Source organism: Gossypium hirsutum, chromosome A05 (assembly GCF_007990345.1).
Source record: "Gossypium hirsutum isolate 1008001.06 chromosome A05, Gossypium_hirsutum_v2.1, whole genome shotgun sequence".
NCBI lineage: Eukaryota > Viridiplantae > Streptophyta > Magnoliopsida > Malvales > Malvaceae > Gossypium > Gossypium hirsutum.
Genome location: NC_053428.1, coordinates 104,917,539 through 104,932,291, shown reverse-complemented (window position 1 = coordinate 104,932,291; position 14,753 = coordinate 104,917,539). Strand labels below are relative to the sequence as shown.

Sequence of the window (14,753 nt, the reverse complement as noted above, 5' to 3'; positions counted from 1 at the left end):
CCCCAGGTTAGCTAGATTAAGTTAAAACAATCACAAAAATATAAAAATCACTAGAAATGGGTAAAAATTTACATTCCATTCTAGTGAATTTAACCAAGCCGAAACCAAGCTTCTTCAACGGTGTTTTTCCCTTTAAAATTTTAGTAGTGACTTTAAGAAGATGATAACTTCATTTTAGTTTAATTTGTTTTAGTTTTATTTATCTAATTACTTTTTTACCGTTAAAAAAATTACATAACAACTAACAAACTAATGTCCATAGTCATCCAATATATACCTATATGGTATATTTATCTTTTAAGTCCATTAATCACATTTCTATAGCCATTCAACACATTTAACTAATAGATAGCAACTTCTACAACTTTTACGATTTGACCCTTTTTACTTATATAACCAATTAAACATTAAAATTTCTTAACCAAATTTTAATACGACCTTGTAATAACTCTATAATAAAAAATAGTTAATAAAACATTGATATATTAGTCGAAATTGTGGTCCTAAAATTATTGTTTCTAACACCATTAAAAAATGGGATGTTACATAAGAGGTGTTACATTGCACTCGAAGATAAATTTTGTCTCACATTCCAACTATATGGTGCTAGCCTAGTACACCAGAGAAATAAAAAAAAATTGTTTGAACTTTTATTCTCATTTGAGCTTTAGAGCTGGTTTCTTAATTTGTTATCTTCATTAGAAAGCTCTAAACTTCTTTAAACCATAAATCATGTTAAAAGTAAACTCCAAACTCATTTCATTTCAATTTTTTCGCCTGTTCCACAAAAATGAAAATATAAGCCAAAATCCAATAATTAGACATTTAAACCACAAAATACAATAAGAAATAACATAAAATAATTATAAAATAATTTTGTTGATGTTTATTTCTTTTTGCTGGGATTGATTGTTAATAAAGCTTTTGTTTCAGGAAAGAAATATTCCAAGGCCAAACTAGTGAAAGAAGTTCTAAAGTCTCTGCCAGAGATATTTGCAATCAAATGGTTGTCATTAAGGAAGCCAAAGATGTTGATTATATAAGATGGGTGAGTTGATTGCTTTGCACATTTGAAATGACCTAAAGGTGATTGAAAGGGAGAAAGTTCAAGCCGGAAATGATCTTGCTTTTAATGATAGGGCCACTACTAAAAACACCAACATCACTACTTCCTCACTAAAATGATTGGAGGAAAAACTAGCTCTCCTAGCAAAGAATTGAACAAAGCACGCTCTTCAATTTCTAAGTGGAATCATTCAATTTTTAATAACCAATGCAAACTCTCCATCTAGTTACCAAGGTGGCAGGGATCAATTCGTTCTTCTTATTTTTCACAACCTTCATGCCCCCTTCTTCAAAACACATTAGGAAGGACTCAACAACTCACCATTTAAAATAGCATACATAATACATGCATCTATCTACTTTTTAACCTCTTTTAGCACAATTTCTTTTGTTGCTAGATTCAATCGATTTTGAGCGTCTATAGTAAGCTTATAACCTTCCTTTAGGAGAATCTTATGCTAGCATATTATGTTGGATCTAATGCCCTAAGTGTAGTAAATTTATTTGTATACTTGTAATTTTTTTAACAGATTAGTTTAATAAAATTATTCATGAATTACATTAATACTCTTTATACATTTTCCTTAATGGTTTTTTCATACAAAAAAAAATGAAAGCAAATATTAGCTCACTGGTTATCTAACAAAGAAAAATGAAAGCAAATATTAGCTCACTGGTTATCTAATGTTCAACTAATACTAAGCGGTATTACGTGGTCAAATTGTAATATGGAGAGACAACTTATATTAGTAGACAACCCTAAACATGTACTTAGTCTAATCGAAAATGAGTAAACTAATTGAAATACTAATATGTTTTTTATCAAGTCCAATTAGGGAGATACTTTGTATTAAGCATCAAAGCGGATGACCCCATAATATATCTTGAATCCATTTATGGATTTATTTACTTGTGACATCCATAGTGTGGCATAACTTAATCCTGAGTGGATGATGGACTATGTATGCGTGACTTTTATACTTTTTTTTTATACTTTGATGCAAGTAAAAGCCTGAGTTCGAACAAAAAAGGAACCAAAATGTCATGAGTTTGGTTTATACATGATTAAATGTTATGACTCTTATACTAGAGTTTATAGAGCTAAATGGTTAATGAAAATTAAAAATGACAATGGAATGATATGAGTTTGGTTTATACATGGTTAAATGTTAATTGAATTATGCAAATGGTATTGAATTAATGATTCCATGTGAATGGTATTGAATTGAACCGAAATGTTAAATGTTTGAATCACTATATGAATTGGTTATATAATGAACTCACCTTATTGATATGTGGTTGTCATGTTTAGGTAAAATTGTCAAGTTGAATAGTTTGTTGTATTAAATTGTAAAACAAGGTAAGTTGTTGTTTAATGCTTATGGACTTACTAAGCATTCAATATGCTTACCCCGTTGTTTTTCCTTTTCCCTATAGATCTCCAACTTGCAAAACATGTCGATCGCATCTATGAGAAGCTTACACTATCCTACTATTAATTCGATAGCCTTTTGATCGTTTTAATGCCCGGTTATGTTGCATGTACATAACTATAATTTATGTGATGACTTTGGATTTATAGATTTGGTTTGAATTTGGTTATTGTTAATGTTGTGAAAGTTGTACCAATTTGGGTATCTGAGTTGGTAATAGGTTGTATTGAGTGAATGGCATTTATAGTTGCATAATTGAGTATGACATGGTATGGAAATGGATGATATTGAATGACTTATAAGCATGTTGGTAAATTTGAACTTAAATAGGTGAAATTGGCATGTTTTGATATGATTTAGTGCCAAACTGAGGCATTTTGGATTACTTGATTTTGGAAATGGTTATATGCAATGTTTGGTATGAATTTTGGTTGATTTTATATAGGTACAAGTGTGAAAATATGCACCAAATGTGGTTTTGTTGGTTTGAAATAGGTGCCAACATGCCTAATTTCTACAAAAAAACAGAGTCCACATCGCGATGTCAAATGATGACCGTCGTGATGAGATCTGGATTTCAGGTCATGGTGTGACGAGGAACCCCGTCATCACAACAATCCAAGTCAATATTTCATGTCACGACAGCACTCCCTCACGTCGCGATGTTGACCTGAAATTGTGAAAATATTGTAAATTAGTCCTTATTCAATTCCGGGTTAACTTTAGAGCATATGTAGGCTCATATAAAACATGGGAAAGGTTGTACAACATGATTATGAATTGAAATGATTATGTTTGAATATTTATGTTTTTATTTGAATTTTATATGTTCATAATTGCTCCGACAACGGGTGTGACTATTGAGAAATGTGCTCGTATTATAGTAAACATGTAACTATTTTCTATGTATTTGAATGATGAATAAATAAATAAAGTTAATTTCACATTTCACTATTCTATTTTTATGTTTTTGTCTTTCATGTTTTGCATACATGGCAAAATTGTGACAAACAAATGTTAACTCATTCATTGTATAAGTTCAAACTGATGATAAGTGGCACTGTAAGAATGTTTACGTTGCGAGAAAGACAACTTACTTTAGTAGGTAGTTTAAACAAGTCTGTAATCCAGTAAAAGAATCAAAGTGAGCATTTGATTCAAATACTCATAACGATTATTATGTCGTCTACAGTTCCAATTAGGGAGATGGTCAATCTTGGCTATCGAAGTAGTTGACTCCACGAGTAGAGATACAAATGTACTCAATGGAAGGATGGTACATTAGATTGGACTCCTAGGTGCGCCTCCAACCAAGGGATGTGTTGATTGTCTTGAGGCCGTTGCTCCTTTTAGAGGAACCATTTTGTGTGGCCTTTCTTTTTTATCTTTTGCTTTTTAGGACTAGGATTAGCCTTTTTTGAACAAATCTCTACCACAACCTATCGGTGATGATTGTGTTTATCTCAAATCTAAGTGCTCTTCAAAGCGTGCTTTGACATCTGAAAGGTCTTGATAATTGATGGAGTGTTTTATTGAGCCTAGGATACAAAAATTTGTTGTCTAGTGGAGAGGTCTCGATTGTACCTAGGGTCTGCTTTGATGAATGCTTGTTTCATTTTCCTTCTTATTTGGTGAATGCATCCAACAAAACTGTAATTGATACACTTGATGAATATGATTCCTATTTCTCAAAGAAGAAAATGGTAAAGTACATCAGAGGTCATCCTAAAATGGGGTCATTCCTATTTCGGTCATTCTAATTTTTTCTATCAATTTAGTCATTGTCGTTAGAAAAATTGATCAAAATGATCACATAATCATTAAACCCTCAATGAATAGCTGACTAGGCCTGCAAAAAAAAAAGAAGAAAATTTGGCCTTTTAGTCCCTTTAAAAATTATAATTTTTTAAAGTTAATCCCTTAAATCCCTATAAAAAACTAATATTAAAATCCAAAATTTCTGCCAGAGATATCAGATCGACATTATTGCAGTGTTTGATATGGGTTTTTTATAGGAATTTAAGGGGTTAACTTTAATTTTTTGTAATTTTTAAAAGGGTAAAAGAAATTTTTTTTTTCTTTTTTTAGGTCCAATGAATAATTCGTTAAGAGTAACAATTGAGTGACCATTTTGATCAATTTTTTTTAATGACAGTGACTAAATTGACAAAAAAAATTAGAATGACCAAGATAAAAATAACATTATTTTAAAGTGACATCTGATATAATTTAAAAAAAATCTCCTCCTTTTATTTTAAATTATTAATGTTCTATCAAATCAAATTTGAGGAAAAAAAATATAACTATACAAGTAAAAGGAGAGAAAAAAAAAATTCAAACTAGTCGGATGTTTTATTGGATGAAAGATACTGAGCTCTTCCAGTATCAAATCATGTGATGGTTCTCACATGTGGGCCAAAATCTTGATAGCTTGCTGCTACAAAAATATAAGAAGATGCATGCATCGAAAGGAATAAATAAATAGGCCAGCATTTTGAGGGTTGAAGCTCGAATTAGGTATAGGTGTGATTGATAAGGTGGAAAGTGCTGAAAAGAAGCTTTTGGTGGGTCTCTATGAATACAACACTTTTGTTTTGTATCCATGTTTGGGTTTCTTTCTTTCTCTCTTTGTGATCACCATTTTAAGTGACCACAATTCCAATGCTTTGTTCCCAAATGGCTTCATTCTTTACTCTTTCTCCATTGATATTCCAAGTAGACGTCACCCAATGATTGGGTTATCACTTATCACTTAAGCTTGAAGGTTTTTTTTAAGGGTTTCGTTAAAAATATTAGTTTTAAACATTAGGTTTTAATTTAAATATTGAAGATTTAGACCTAACCCAACTTGTTTTTTAAATTTATAATTGAAAGTATGTTAAGTTTTCTATGTATAGATATTTAATAAATTATATATATTTACTAAATATTGATAAAAATAAATTATTTAAAAAAAAGAATATGGTGCTAGGTTTATACAAACCCAATTTAGCTCACGGAAACTTTTAAATTAGAAGCTCAATTATTTTTTGGTATTTTTTATATCCATTTTATGATTAATATTCAAGGTTAGTGAATACTCCTCTCAACAATACTCTTTCCAAGGTTCGAATCAACATATATTTTCTTAAGAGTGTAATGTATCTTACTATTACACCAACTAAAAAAAGCGTAGCTAATTTTGTTAATTAATAACTAATATTTTCAAATAAAAGATATAAGAATCTTTTAAAGTTAAAAGGCAATATAATTTTGGCCCAGCTCCTCAGCCCACATCTTAAAATTAGTAAAATCCAAAGTTGAAGTTCTATAAGAAAGCTTAGTTGACAAATAACATATATTAGGGACCATCAATCCGGTACATACTACCAGCCACAAATTAGAGAATAGAATCAACAAAAAGCATGAGGGCACAATCTTGCTGGGATAAAGCCTCCAAGTACCCTAACCAATAATGAATGGTTTTATAATGTATCTCACAGACGTAAAAGTGTCCTTGATATAAATATCTAGCTCTATTAATCTCAAAATATGTTCTTAAGAAGTTATTCTCATTCTACTAAAATATTTTTCTTAGCTTTGATTATCTTTCTTTCACTAACTTAAGCATCGAACAACATTTCAAAACTTAAGCTCTGATGCTCTTTTACTTTTCCTTTTATTTTTGCTGACTCGAAGCCTTTCTTAGTAACAAAAATAGTCCAACCCATTTTCTTCTTAAGAGCATCAATATTTTGAATTGTCTATGAAAATCTAAATAAAAGGACATGGATCCCATCGTTAAGACTAATCCTATCGATATCCAAACCATTCCAATTAACAATCAATAACCATTCAAACACTAAAATCAACCCACTTAACTAGGGGTGTCCAAAATTCGGGTAAAATCGAATTTTTTCGGTTAATCGGTCGGTTAACCGAATTAATTTGGTCAGAGGTCAGTTAATAATTTTTTGAATTTTTGGTTAACGGTTAATTCGGTTCGAAACCGGTCGATTAACTAAATTTTTCGGTTTAACCGAAGAAATTAATAAATAAAATTATAATATATAACTAGCCCACTATTCACTCAAACCCAATCAACATAAATTTAAATACCCAATCTAATATATATTAACTCAAGTACCCAGCCCAACCCAATTACCCAACCCAATCATAAAAATTACAAATAATTTAATAAATAAAAAATAAAAATCTAAAACTAAAAATAAAAATAAAAAAACATATAATTTTATACAAATAATTCGGTTAATTCAGTTAATTTGTATAATTTAGTTAATTCGATTAATTCAATTAATTTTATACTTATTTTAACCAAAAATTAAAAAACATATAATTTTCGGTTAATTCGGTTAACTGACCGAATTAATCGAAAAATTTTTGGTTCAGTTAATTTACTTTAAAAAAATTTCGTTCGGTTAACGATTAAAAATTTTGAAGGGTCGATTAATTCAGTTAATGTTATTTCGAATCAGTTAACCGATCGATTAACCGACTGAACACCTCTACACTTAACAACGTAGAAAACCCAAAAAATTTCACATCTAGTGTCATTCCCATCTTATCCACATCCACCAATCCTAGCTTACTTAACCCCTTACCCACAATTAGCCAAATCCTTGCTCTTACTTATTATTATAGCTCACAAGTCCCTTATTCACTTGACACCTTACTTATGGTTATACCATTCAACGTACCACCTGTTTCGACCAATATCACTACCATTATTGAACCTTTTGCCTTGTAAATCAATCTCTAGTATCATATACTCAAATCCTTCTCCACCCCTTCAATTGCTCAAGCAATGCGCATTGCACAAGCAAACATTACTAATGTTAATGTCAGCTTACTAGACGTGTTCAACCATGCCTATGCGCACCATCCATCGTTTTATGCTTATAGTACTTTAAAATTATCATATATACTTCACCATATTCAAATAACTCTAACTGTTGTAAAAAAAATGGTTGAAATAAGATAATATAGCCGCAACAAAGTACCAACATTTATCTAATTTATTTAAAAAATTCATTTCTTGGTACCTATGGTTTTTTATCACCAAAATAATTTCTAATCACTTTTATTAAACTATATCTAAGGTTATTAAATTATTAATAAGTTTATATTTTGGTCACTTAAATTCAAAAAGTTACAAAATAATCACTGAATTAGTAAAAAAATTTCATTTAAGTCATTTGACTGTTAAAATCGTTATTGTATATGGCATTCTCTATTCGCATGCCTACACCAATCAAAACTTCAAATGTTATAAATTTACGAACCAAAATCTAAACAGCTTTCTTCTCCAATCTCTAGCACTGATTGTCAGATTGATTTGGATCTAAGGTATGTTACCGATCATTAAGTTTTCGCTTGGAGCTTACTAGCTAAACTTTTAAAAAAAGATTAACAACTTAATGACTTAAATAAAAAAATTTAAAATAGTTCGACTGGTTAAATGCTTTCGAATAATTCAACGATTATTTTATAATTTTTTAAAATTAAGTAAATAATAATTTAGTCTAATTTCTTTTTAATATTTCCACCCAGCCAATTCTAATGTGGATTAAAGTAGAAACAAAATACTTTATACGGAACGAAATGAAACAATTCAATGGATAAGTACGAACGTGGAACTAAATAAGGATTTTAAGGATGATGAATGACGATCGAATGTAGGGTGTTTACATACAGTTTCGAAGTTTATAGGTAGGGAGTGAAGTGAAAGCTGAGAAAAGAAGCCAAGATGATAATGAATTGTGCAGCAATGGTTGTCGTAGGTTACAGGCCTGTCCTAAGCCCCAAATGCTTTGCTTCAAATCCCAAAATCAACACAGAGCAGCTTCGTTACCAGCTTGACCAACTTCATGCTGAAGCTGAGAGCACCCGAGCCAAAGGTAGCCACTGATATCTCCTCTCTGTTCCCTTTTCATATTTTTCCACCAAAACCACAATTACCCATTTTCCCCTTTTTCATTTTTTGATTTAATACTCTATACCCATTTCAGTTTAAATCATGATGATGACTTTTGACTAGTTGCTGGTTTTTAGTGGGGATTAATTTTATTTGTAATGAATGAATGAATGTTAAGAAAATTGAAGTTATTGGGTCTTTGTTGATTCAGCTAACAATGCTAGATTGAGGTTTTTGCGGCTATCAGAGGCAGCAGAGAAGCTTCGACGACAGGCAGCTGTTAGTATTCAGGGGGGGAAGGAAAATGAGGCAAGGGACCTGCTTTTTCAGAAAAAGAAGGTTATGCAAGCTTTGGAAAAGTCTAAGAGTCGGATTGAGTTATTGGATAAGCTTGCTACGAAGCTTAATGAGGTAAAACAAGATTGTGATTAATAATGTTATTATCAATGTAAAGGTAGAATCAAAGAAGTAGAATTAACATTTAACAGATAAGAAGTATTAAGCTATGAGTTTAGACAGTATTAGTAATAAGTGCATTATTGTTTCGGCGTGAATCAAATTAAAATAAGCCTTTCCTTTACCTAATTTCTATATAAGTGCATGGAATATCTGTTTATTCATTAATTTGAACAAACATAATTTCTTCGTTTAACTGGAAGGGATTCAATGACCCTTAATTTTTCTTTTTTTAAATTGGCATGATAAAATGTCACAGTGTCTTGAAAGCCTAAATGTGGTTTATGGTTTTAGAAGTTTTATCTTCTCAAATTATTATGTTGCTATTTTGTAATTAATGGAAATTTAGGGTGATATTGTCTTGTACTTCATGCGACTAAACAATATAAAATTTGTATCATGGATAGCTTTATCCAATACATGGGATATTGAATCTGCTGTTTTTTTTTTCCAGTTGATGAGATTAAATATTACAATTAGAAACTACAATCACAATCAAATAATTGTCAGCAATATCAAATTGTACATCCATGGAAGCAATCAATCAACTAAACAAACAAACCAATGAAAAGTTAGACTAAACCCACATATGGTGGGACTTGAACCTAGAACCTAAAAGTTCCAAAGCCTCCTCCTTGCCACTGAAACAAGGTTTCATTGCGAATATTGAATATGCTCATGAAGTTCAAATGATGGTTCTAATAATCTTTTGCTTCTTTGCTGGTCAACTTTTTTGCATACCTAGTTCTATGTGATTTAAATTTTTGTATGACTTACATATTATATATATATGTTTATACTTAATGGTTTCTTTTGGATGGATTCTTCACTTTTTCAATGTAACAACTCCTTGCCACTGAAACAAGGTCTATTGCAAATATTGAATATGCTCGTGGTGTTCAAATGATGGTTCCTTATCTATTGCTTCTTTGCTAGTCTGTCATTTTGTGCATGCCTAGTTCCATGTGCTTTAAATTTTTGCATGACTTACATATATCGTATATATATGTTTAAACTCAACGGTTTCTTTTGGATGGATTCTTCACCTTTTCAGTTTAACAAATTAACATACCTAGTTCTATCTGCTTTAAACTTTATATTTCCATTTCTACCTGCACTTCCCACTAACAACCTTTTATTGATTGCTGCTTAAGGCTATGATTTTCTCATTTAGACTCCCAATAAATGCAGCCAGTCTATCCTTTTTCTTTTAACAATATTTCACTATAAATTTTGACTTTCCTTTTTTGGATCTTATTGAAGAGCTAAATGGTTTGATATGTATATTTAACAAGTCATCTTGGTTTCAGGTGATAAACGTCAAAGAAACTCAACTAATTGGGAATATTGTGTCAGATTCTGAAATTGGTGAAGAAGATGGTTCCAGTCCAGTTCGGATCATATCTCCGAAGGAGCAAGCTGAAAACAATAAAAATAAGAATAAGGACTTTGGCCTTGATGCTTTAACAGTTGGTGAAGATCAAAAGTTGTTGCTTGATACTGATGATTTGGTGGAGCAACCTGCCCACAAGGAGCTAGAGGAACATAAAGCATTAGCTTTTAATGAAGACAATAGAACTAGCAGCTTGGCAGCAATATCGACTTATGAGGACTTCTTGGAACATTTGGATCAACAGCTCAAACAAATTGAACAAGAACTTCTCACGATATTAAATGTTTCAACACTATTACTTGATGATGAGAAACCAAAAAATGTGAAGGTGCAGCAAACGACAGGAATTCTTGAGAGTATACTTGATTTAAGACAGAGGTAAATTTCTTAACTAATTTAAAAATTGATGAAACTTGATCGTTTTGTGCTTTTGTCAGCTCTGAAACAATCAACAATAAGAGCTTAAGGATTTTATATCATAGATCATTAAGTTTCTGAAGCTTGTATCTTCACAGAATTACAAATATCAGGCAGATGAAGGTTGAGATAAGTTAAGGCTTCATTGTTTCTTGGTCAGGTTCCTACTACCAGGTAAGGGCATTGTTTGAGCTGAAACTATTTGGATTTGTTAAGCAAAAAGCCTACATTGCAAGTTAGCATGTATGTATGTGCTGTATGATAGTTATTGCTGACTGCAAAAGAAGCTATTGAGTTTATAACCTTGTCTGGGTAAGTTATGGTATCCTCAAAACTTACACTTTTCCTTCCATCTTTTTGGTGTTCTTTGACAAAGATGATGAAATTTTACGTGTTTGATAGGGAATGGGAAACAGCAAAGCTAGGAGTTCCTTTTAAGGTAACAATCATATGCTTTTTTCCCCAAAAATCAGTAACAAAAGATTTTGACTTTTTTAGAGTGACTAAGTTGTTGTTCAATTGAATTCCAAGCAAACTTTGAAGTAACTAACTAATTATTTCTTGATTGAATATATGGAAAACCATTTCATGATAAGTTTAGTAACTAAAACATTTTCATGGTAAATCAGGTATTAGAATTAAAAGACAAAGGATATAAATTGTAATAATATAACATTATTCTGTTTGCTACTCAGAAACCATCTTAAAATTTCAAAATTACCTTGCAAAACATAATGGGAACACAATTGCATCTGAACATAAAGAAAAGAAATGAGTATAGTACCAGTGAGAAACCGAGGCTGACTAATTTCTTAAACAAGAAATAAGCTCTGTGGAGCTCAGTATTTACCATATCCATGTTTTTCCTGTAAAAGTTTTCAAAAGGGAAAACTTGTAACCAAGCTGATGGTTCAATTCTACTTTGTTTTTGCCCATAGGGAAGTGGCTGAATAACACTGGAGCTCTTGGAGCAGCTTCTTAATAGGATACTCTGTGATCAATAGACTACTTGTAACAGTAACAAAATATTATAAGCTGCATTAACTTTCAGAAACTTAGCTTATAGATAAATAATGCAGTAAACTTCTCACATTATGTTCCTGTATAAGGTGATTAGGGTTCTTCGATGAATCATGATGGAAGTATAAATGAAAGCCTCCAGTGGTCCATTTTGTTTCCACAATTTCATCTACCATTTTGTTTCAGCTATTGTCACCGTTCTTTTTCTGATTTATGTTTTGACTTTGTTGTTTTCTGTAATTAGACAATCTCATTTTCAGACACCTGCTTTGACTGTTAAAATTGCAGTTACTAGAGAAAAACAGAGGCTATCAGCATGAAGTTGCTTAAAACTGCAACACATTGAGAGAAATTGTCACTGGCTACTCTTCATTATATGGATTACCAGTATTATCATGACAAAAAAAAAATTGGGATAAGTAGAAAAAAATGTCGGTGAGTTCTGGCTTTCTGCTGCTTTCATCTTTCTGATTTTTAGAATGCATGTTGGGTTTATATTTTCGATGCTCTGCATATGGATTTTGTTACCTGTAGCATGTGCAAGAAAGCATTTTTTTTTTAGTAAAATCATTACTTCAATAACATATAATAACTGAATGAACTCTTAAATTATATAGCATAAGTCCATTGCATTGTTGCATTTATAATCAAATTTACCTACTCTGTGAATTTTTCTTCACATATATTTTATACTTTCTCTAGTACCGATTGATGGTAGACGTCTTTGTGAATTAGCAAAGGGTAACAAATGAAATAGAAGTAAATGTGTTGAAATTAGATATTTGAGAGATGAATTTTATAGGGATTTGAATAATTTCACTCATACTAAAAAATGGTAACATAGGTATTTATACAAAGAGCAAAAAACTAAGGCAAGAAATAGTATATAATCCTAATATCTAGTATATCTAATCCCTAATTTACAGTGATAGGAAGAATCTCTTGGCTGTCAACACTCTCAAGTTGGTGCATAGATACTACACATGCCCAACATGCAAATTAGATTATGAAAGGTTCTATTACTTAATACTTTAGTGAATACATCAACTAACTGCTCGTCGAACGCCAAATGAACTAAGTTTAAGAGACTGGAGTTCAATTTTTCTCTGATGAAGTGCTGATCTATCTCAATATGTTTTGTTCGATCATGTTGGATTGGGTTATGAGCTATGCTTATTGCAGCCTTATTATCACAGTACAGGGATAATTTTCCTTCTTGACAGTTTCAGCTCCTCCAATACCTTCTGTAGCCAAATAAGCTCACAAACACCTTGAGCCATAGCCCTATATTTTGCCTCGGCTACGCGTTGCTTATTCTTGTGGTTCTGCTTTTGTACTGTATGAAGAGATTTGTAACCAAGCAAATCTCCATACGAAAATCAAGTCAAGAAATGGTTACTGCCTTTTTTTCCTTTAGAATATAGAAGCATCATTGTTAGTCACAATCAATGAGGTTACCAACTGTAATTTTGCATCAAATTGTTTGTTGATTACATGATGTCTTTCATTTCTTCTTGAGCTTGTAAATTACAAAGTTAGGTTTACTATAGCCATTGCGGAATTAACATGATTTGACTAACATTGAATAAACAACAGAAAATTGGTGTAAATATAGAACCTGACAATGTGGATGTATTTGTAAGATGAGAGGAACATTCAGGTGGCTGGGGCTAATATGACACCTCAAATTGAAGCGGTAGAAAGAGATCTGATGAGAATGGATGGTTGTTTCTTTTTGGGATTTGATTGAATTAAATTGTAAACATGATAGTTCTATCTAGTTCATGGTCTTTTACATGGGCCATGGATCATAGTAACTTAGATGCCTTTATTACTGACTTATCTGCGAAATGAGATGTTATGAATTAGTTTCTTAGGGAAGGCACAAACTTCACTAAAATATCCCATGCCTTCATCAAAGATTTTACCCTTTCCCACCAAAGTTGTCATATTTTTCCCTACTGCCACGGAAGCATGAGGCACCAGCCTGCAGCTATCTCTCTCTCTTATTATTGCCAAACATTGGCATAATTTTCCCAACTGTCACTGAAGCTTGAAGAACCATTGTATGCGTAAAAAATGCTTGCTCCTAACTCCGTAGATCCTTTTGATTAGTGCATTACTTTTAAAGTATGAATGGAACACTTTTCATCCGACCTAATCGTCGGGTCCGAGCTATAGGATGTCATATTCGTTGCCGGAGTAACCACATACAAATTCACAAAAATTAATCTTTTACACATGCAATTCATTGACTATTACATTTATTCATGTTAAACAAACAATTTTGAGCCTTAATCGAGCATACGGAAGCTCTTAATCAACTCAAGTACGAAATATTATCAAACTGTAAAAATTTTAAAATGTATGGATTGACGTCGTGACTTCAGTCGGGACTTCATCTAGTGCTTGTCATGATGTGACCATTTCAGTATGTCACGTCACAATGACAAACCTTAGCTTATCATGAAGTCATTCACTATAATGACAACGTTGTGACATCCAAAATCTGAGGTCGCGACGTGGCTCCTATTTTTGGTAAAAATGAACCATTTGGTATTTATTTCATACTCTCCAACCAAATCTATCAATTTGTGCATCAAATATCAATTTCATTTGAATCAAAACATACCAAAAACATATCAAAACAAGACATTTAATCATTTCAAATCAAACCAATTCAATATAAGTTCAGCCTATTACCAAGCTAAACATTTTTATACAGTCAATCAAATGCCATTCAAAAAAATCAATTTAACTCTTCAATTACCAATCTTACCTATGTTATAATGCATTAAAACTTATCATTTTATATACAAGTGAACATTATATACCATAATGATTTAAGGGTATTAAACTTGAACCAAATCAATCAAACACATATCTTAAACATATGAATCAAACTTACTATTTCAACTAATCATCATTTTGGCCATTCTGCTTACTTCATCTTACTAACTTACATGGCAAGCTTAAGTAAATTCATGTTCTTACTAACTTACATGGCAAGCTTAAGTAAATTCATGTTTCAACTTCCTACATTCATCAAGCAGTG

The 14,753-nt window shown here is 31.5% G+C and overlaps 1 protein-coding gene across 30 annotated transcripts; it reads left to right on the top strand.

The window, feature by feature from the left end:
* The first annotated feature begins 8,059 nt into the window (after nucleotides 1–8,059).
* LOC107959685 (uncharacterized) lies at nucleotides 8,060–13,247 on the top strand. 30 transcript variants are annotated; one of them, XR_005927513.1, is made up of 8 exons: nucleotides 8,097–8,395; nucleotides 8,624–8,823; nucleotides 10,179–10,639; nucleotides 10,777–10,852; nucleotides 10,944–10,990; nucleotides 11,081–11,117; nucleotides 11,987–12,133; nucleotides 12,922–13,247. XR_005927513.1 is itself a non-coding variant. In XM_016895793.2 (5 exons), exons 1-4 carry the CDS (start codon nucleotides 8,245–8,247, stop codon nucleotides 10,814–10,816), a joined length of 852 nt encoding a protein of 283 aa, XP_016751282.1. In that variant the 5' UTR covers nucleotides 8,100–8,244; the 3' UTR covers nucleotides 10,817–10,852; nucleotides 11,987–13,247. The 30 variants fall into 30 exon arrangements, 1 of the variants encoding a protein (XP_016751282.1); XR_005927509.1 differs by having other exon boundaries at nucleotides 12,895–13,247; XR_005927508.1 differs by adding an exon at nucleotides 11,617–11,889 and having other exon boundaries at nucleotides 11,987–13,247.
* The last annotated feature ends 1,506 nt before the right edge of the window (nucleotides 13,248–14,753 follow it).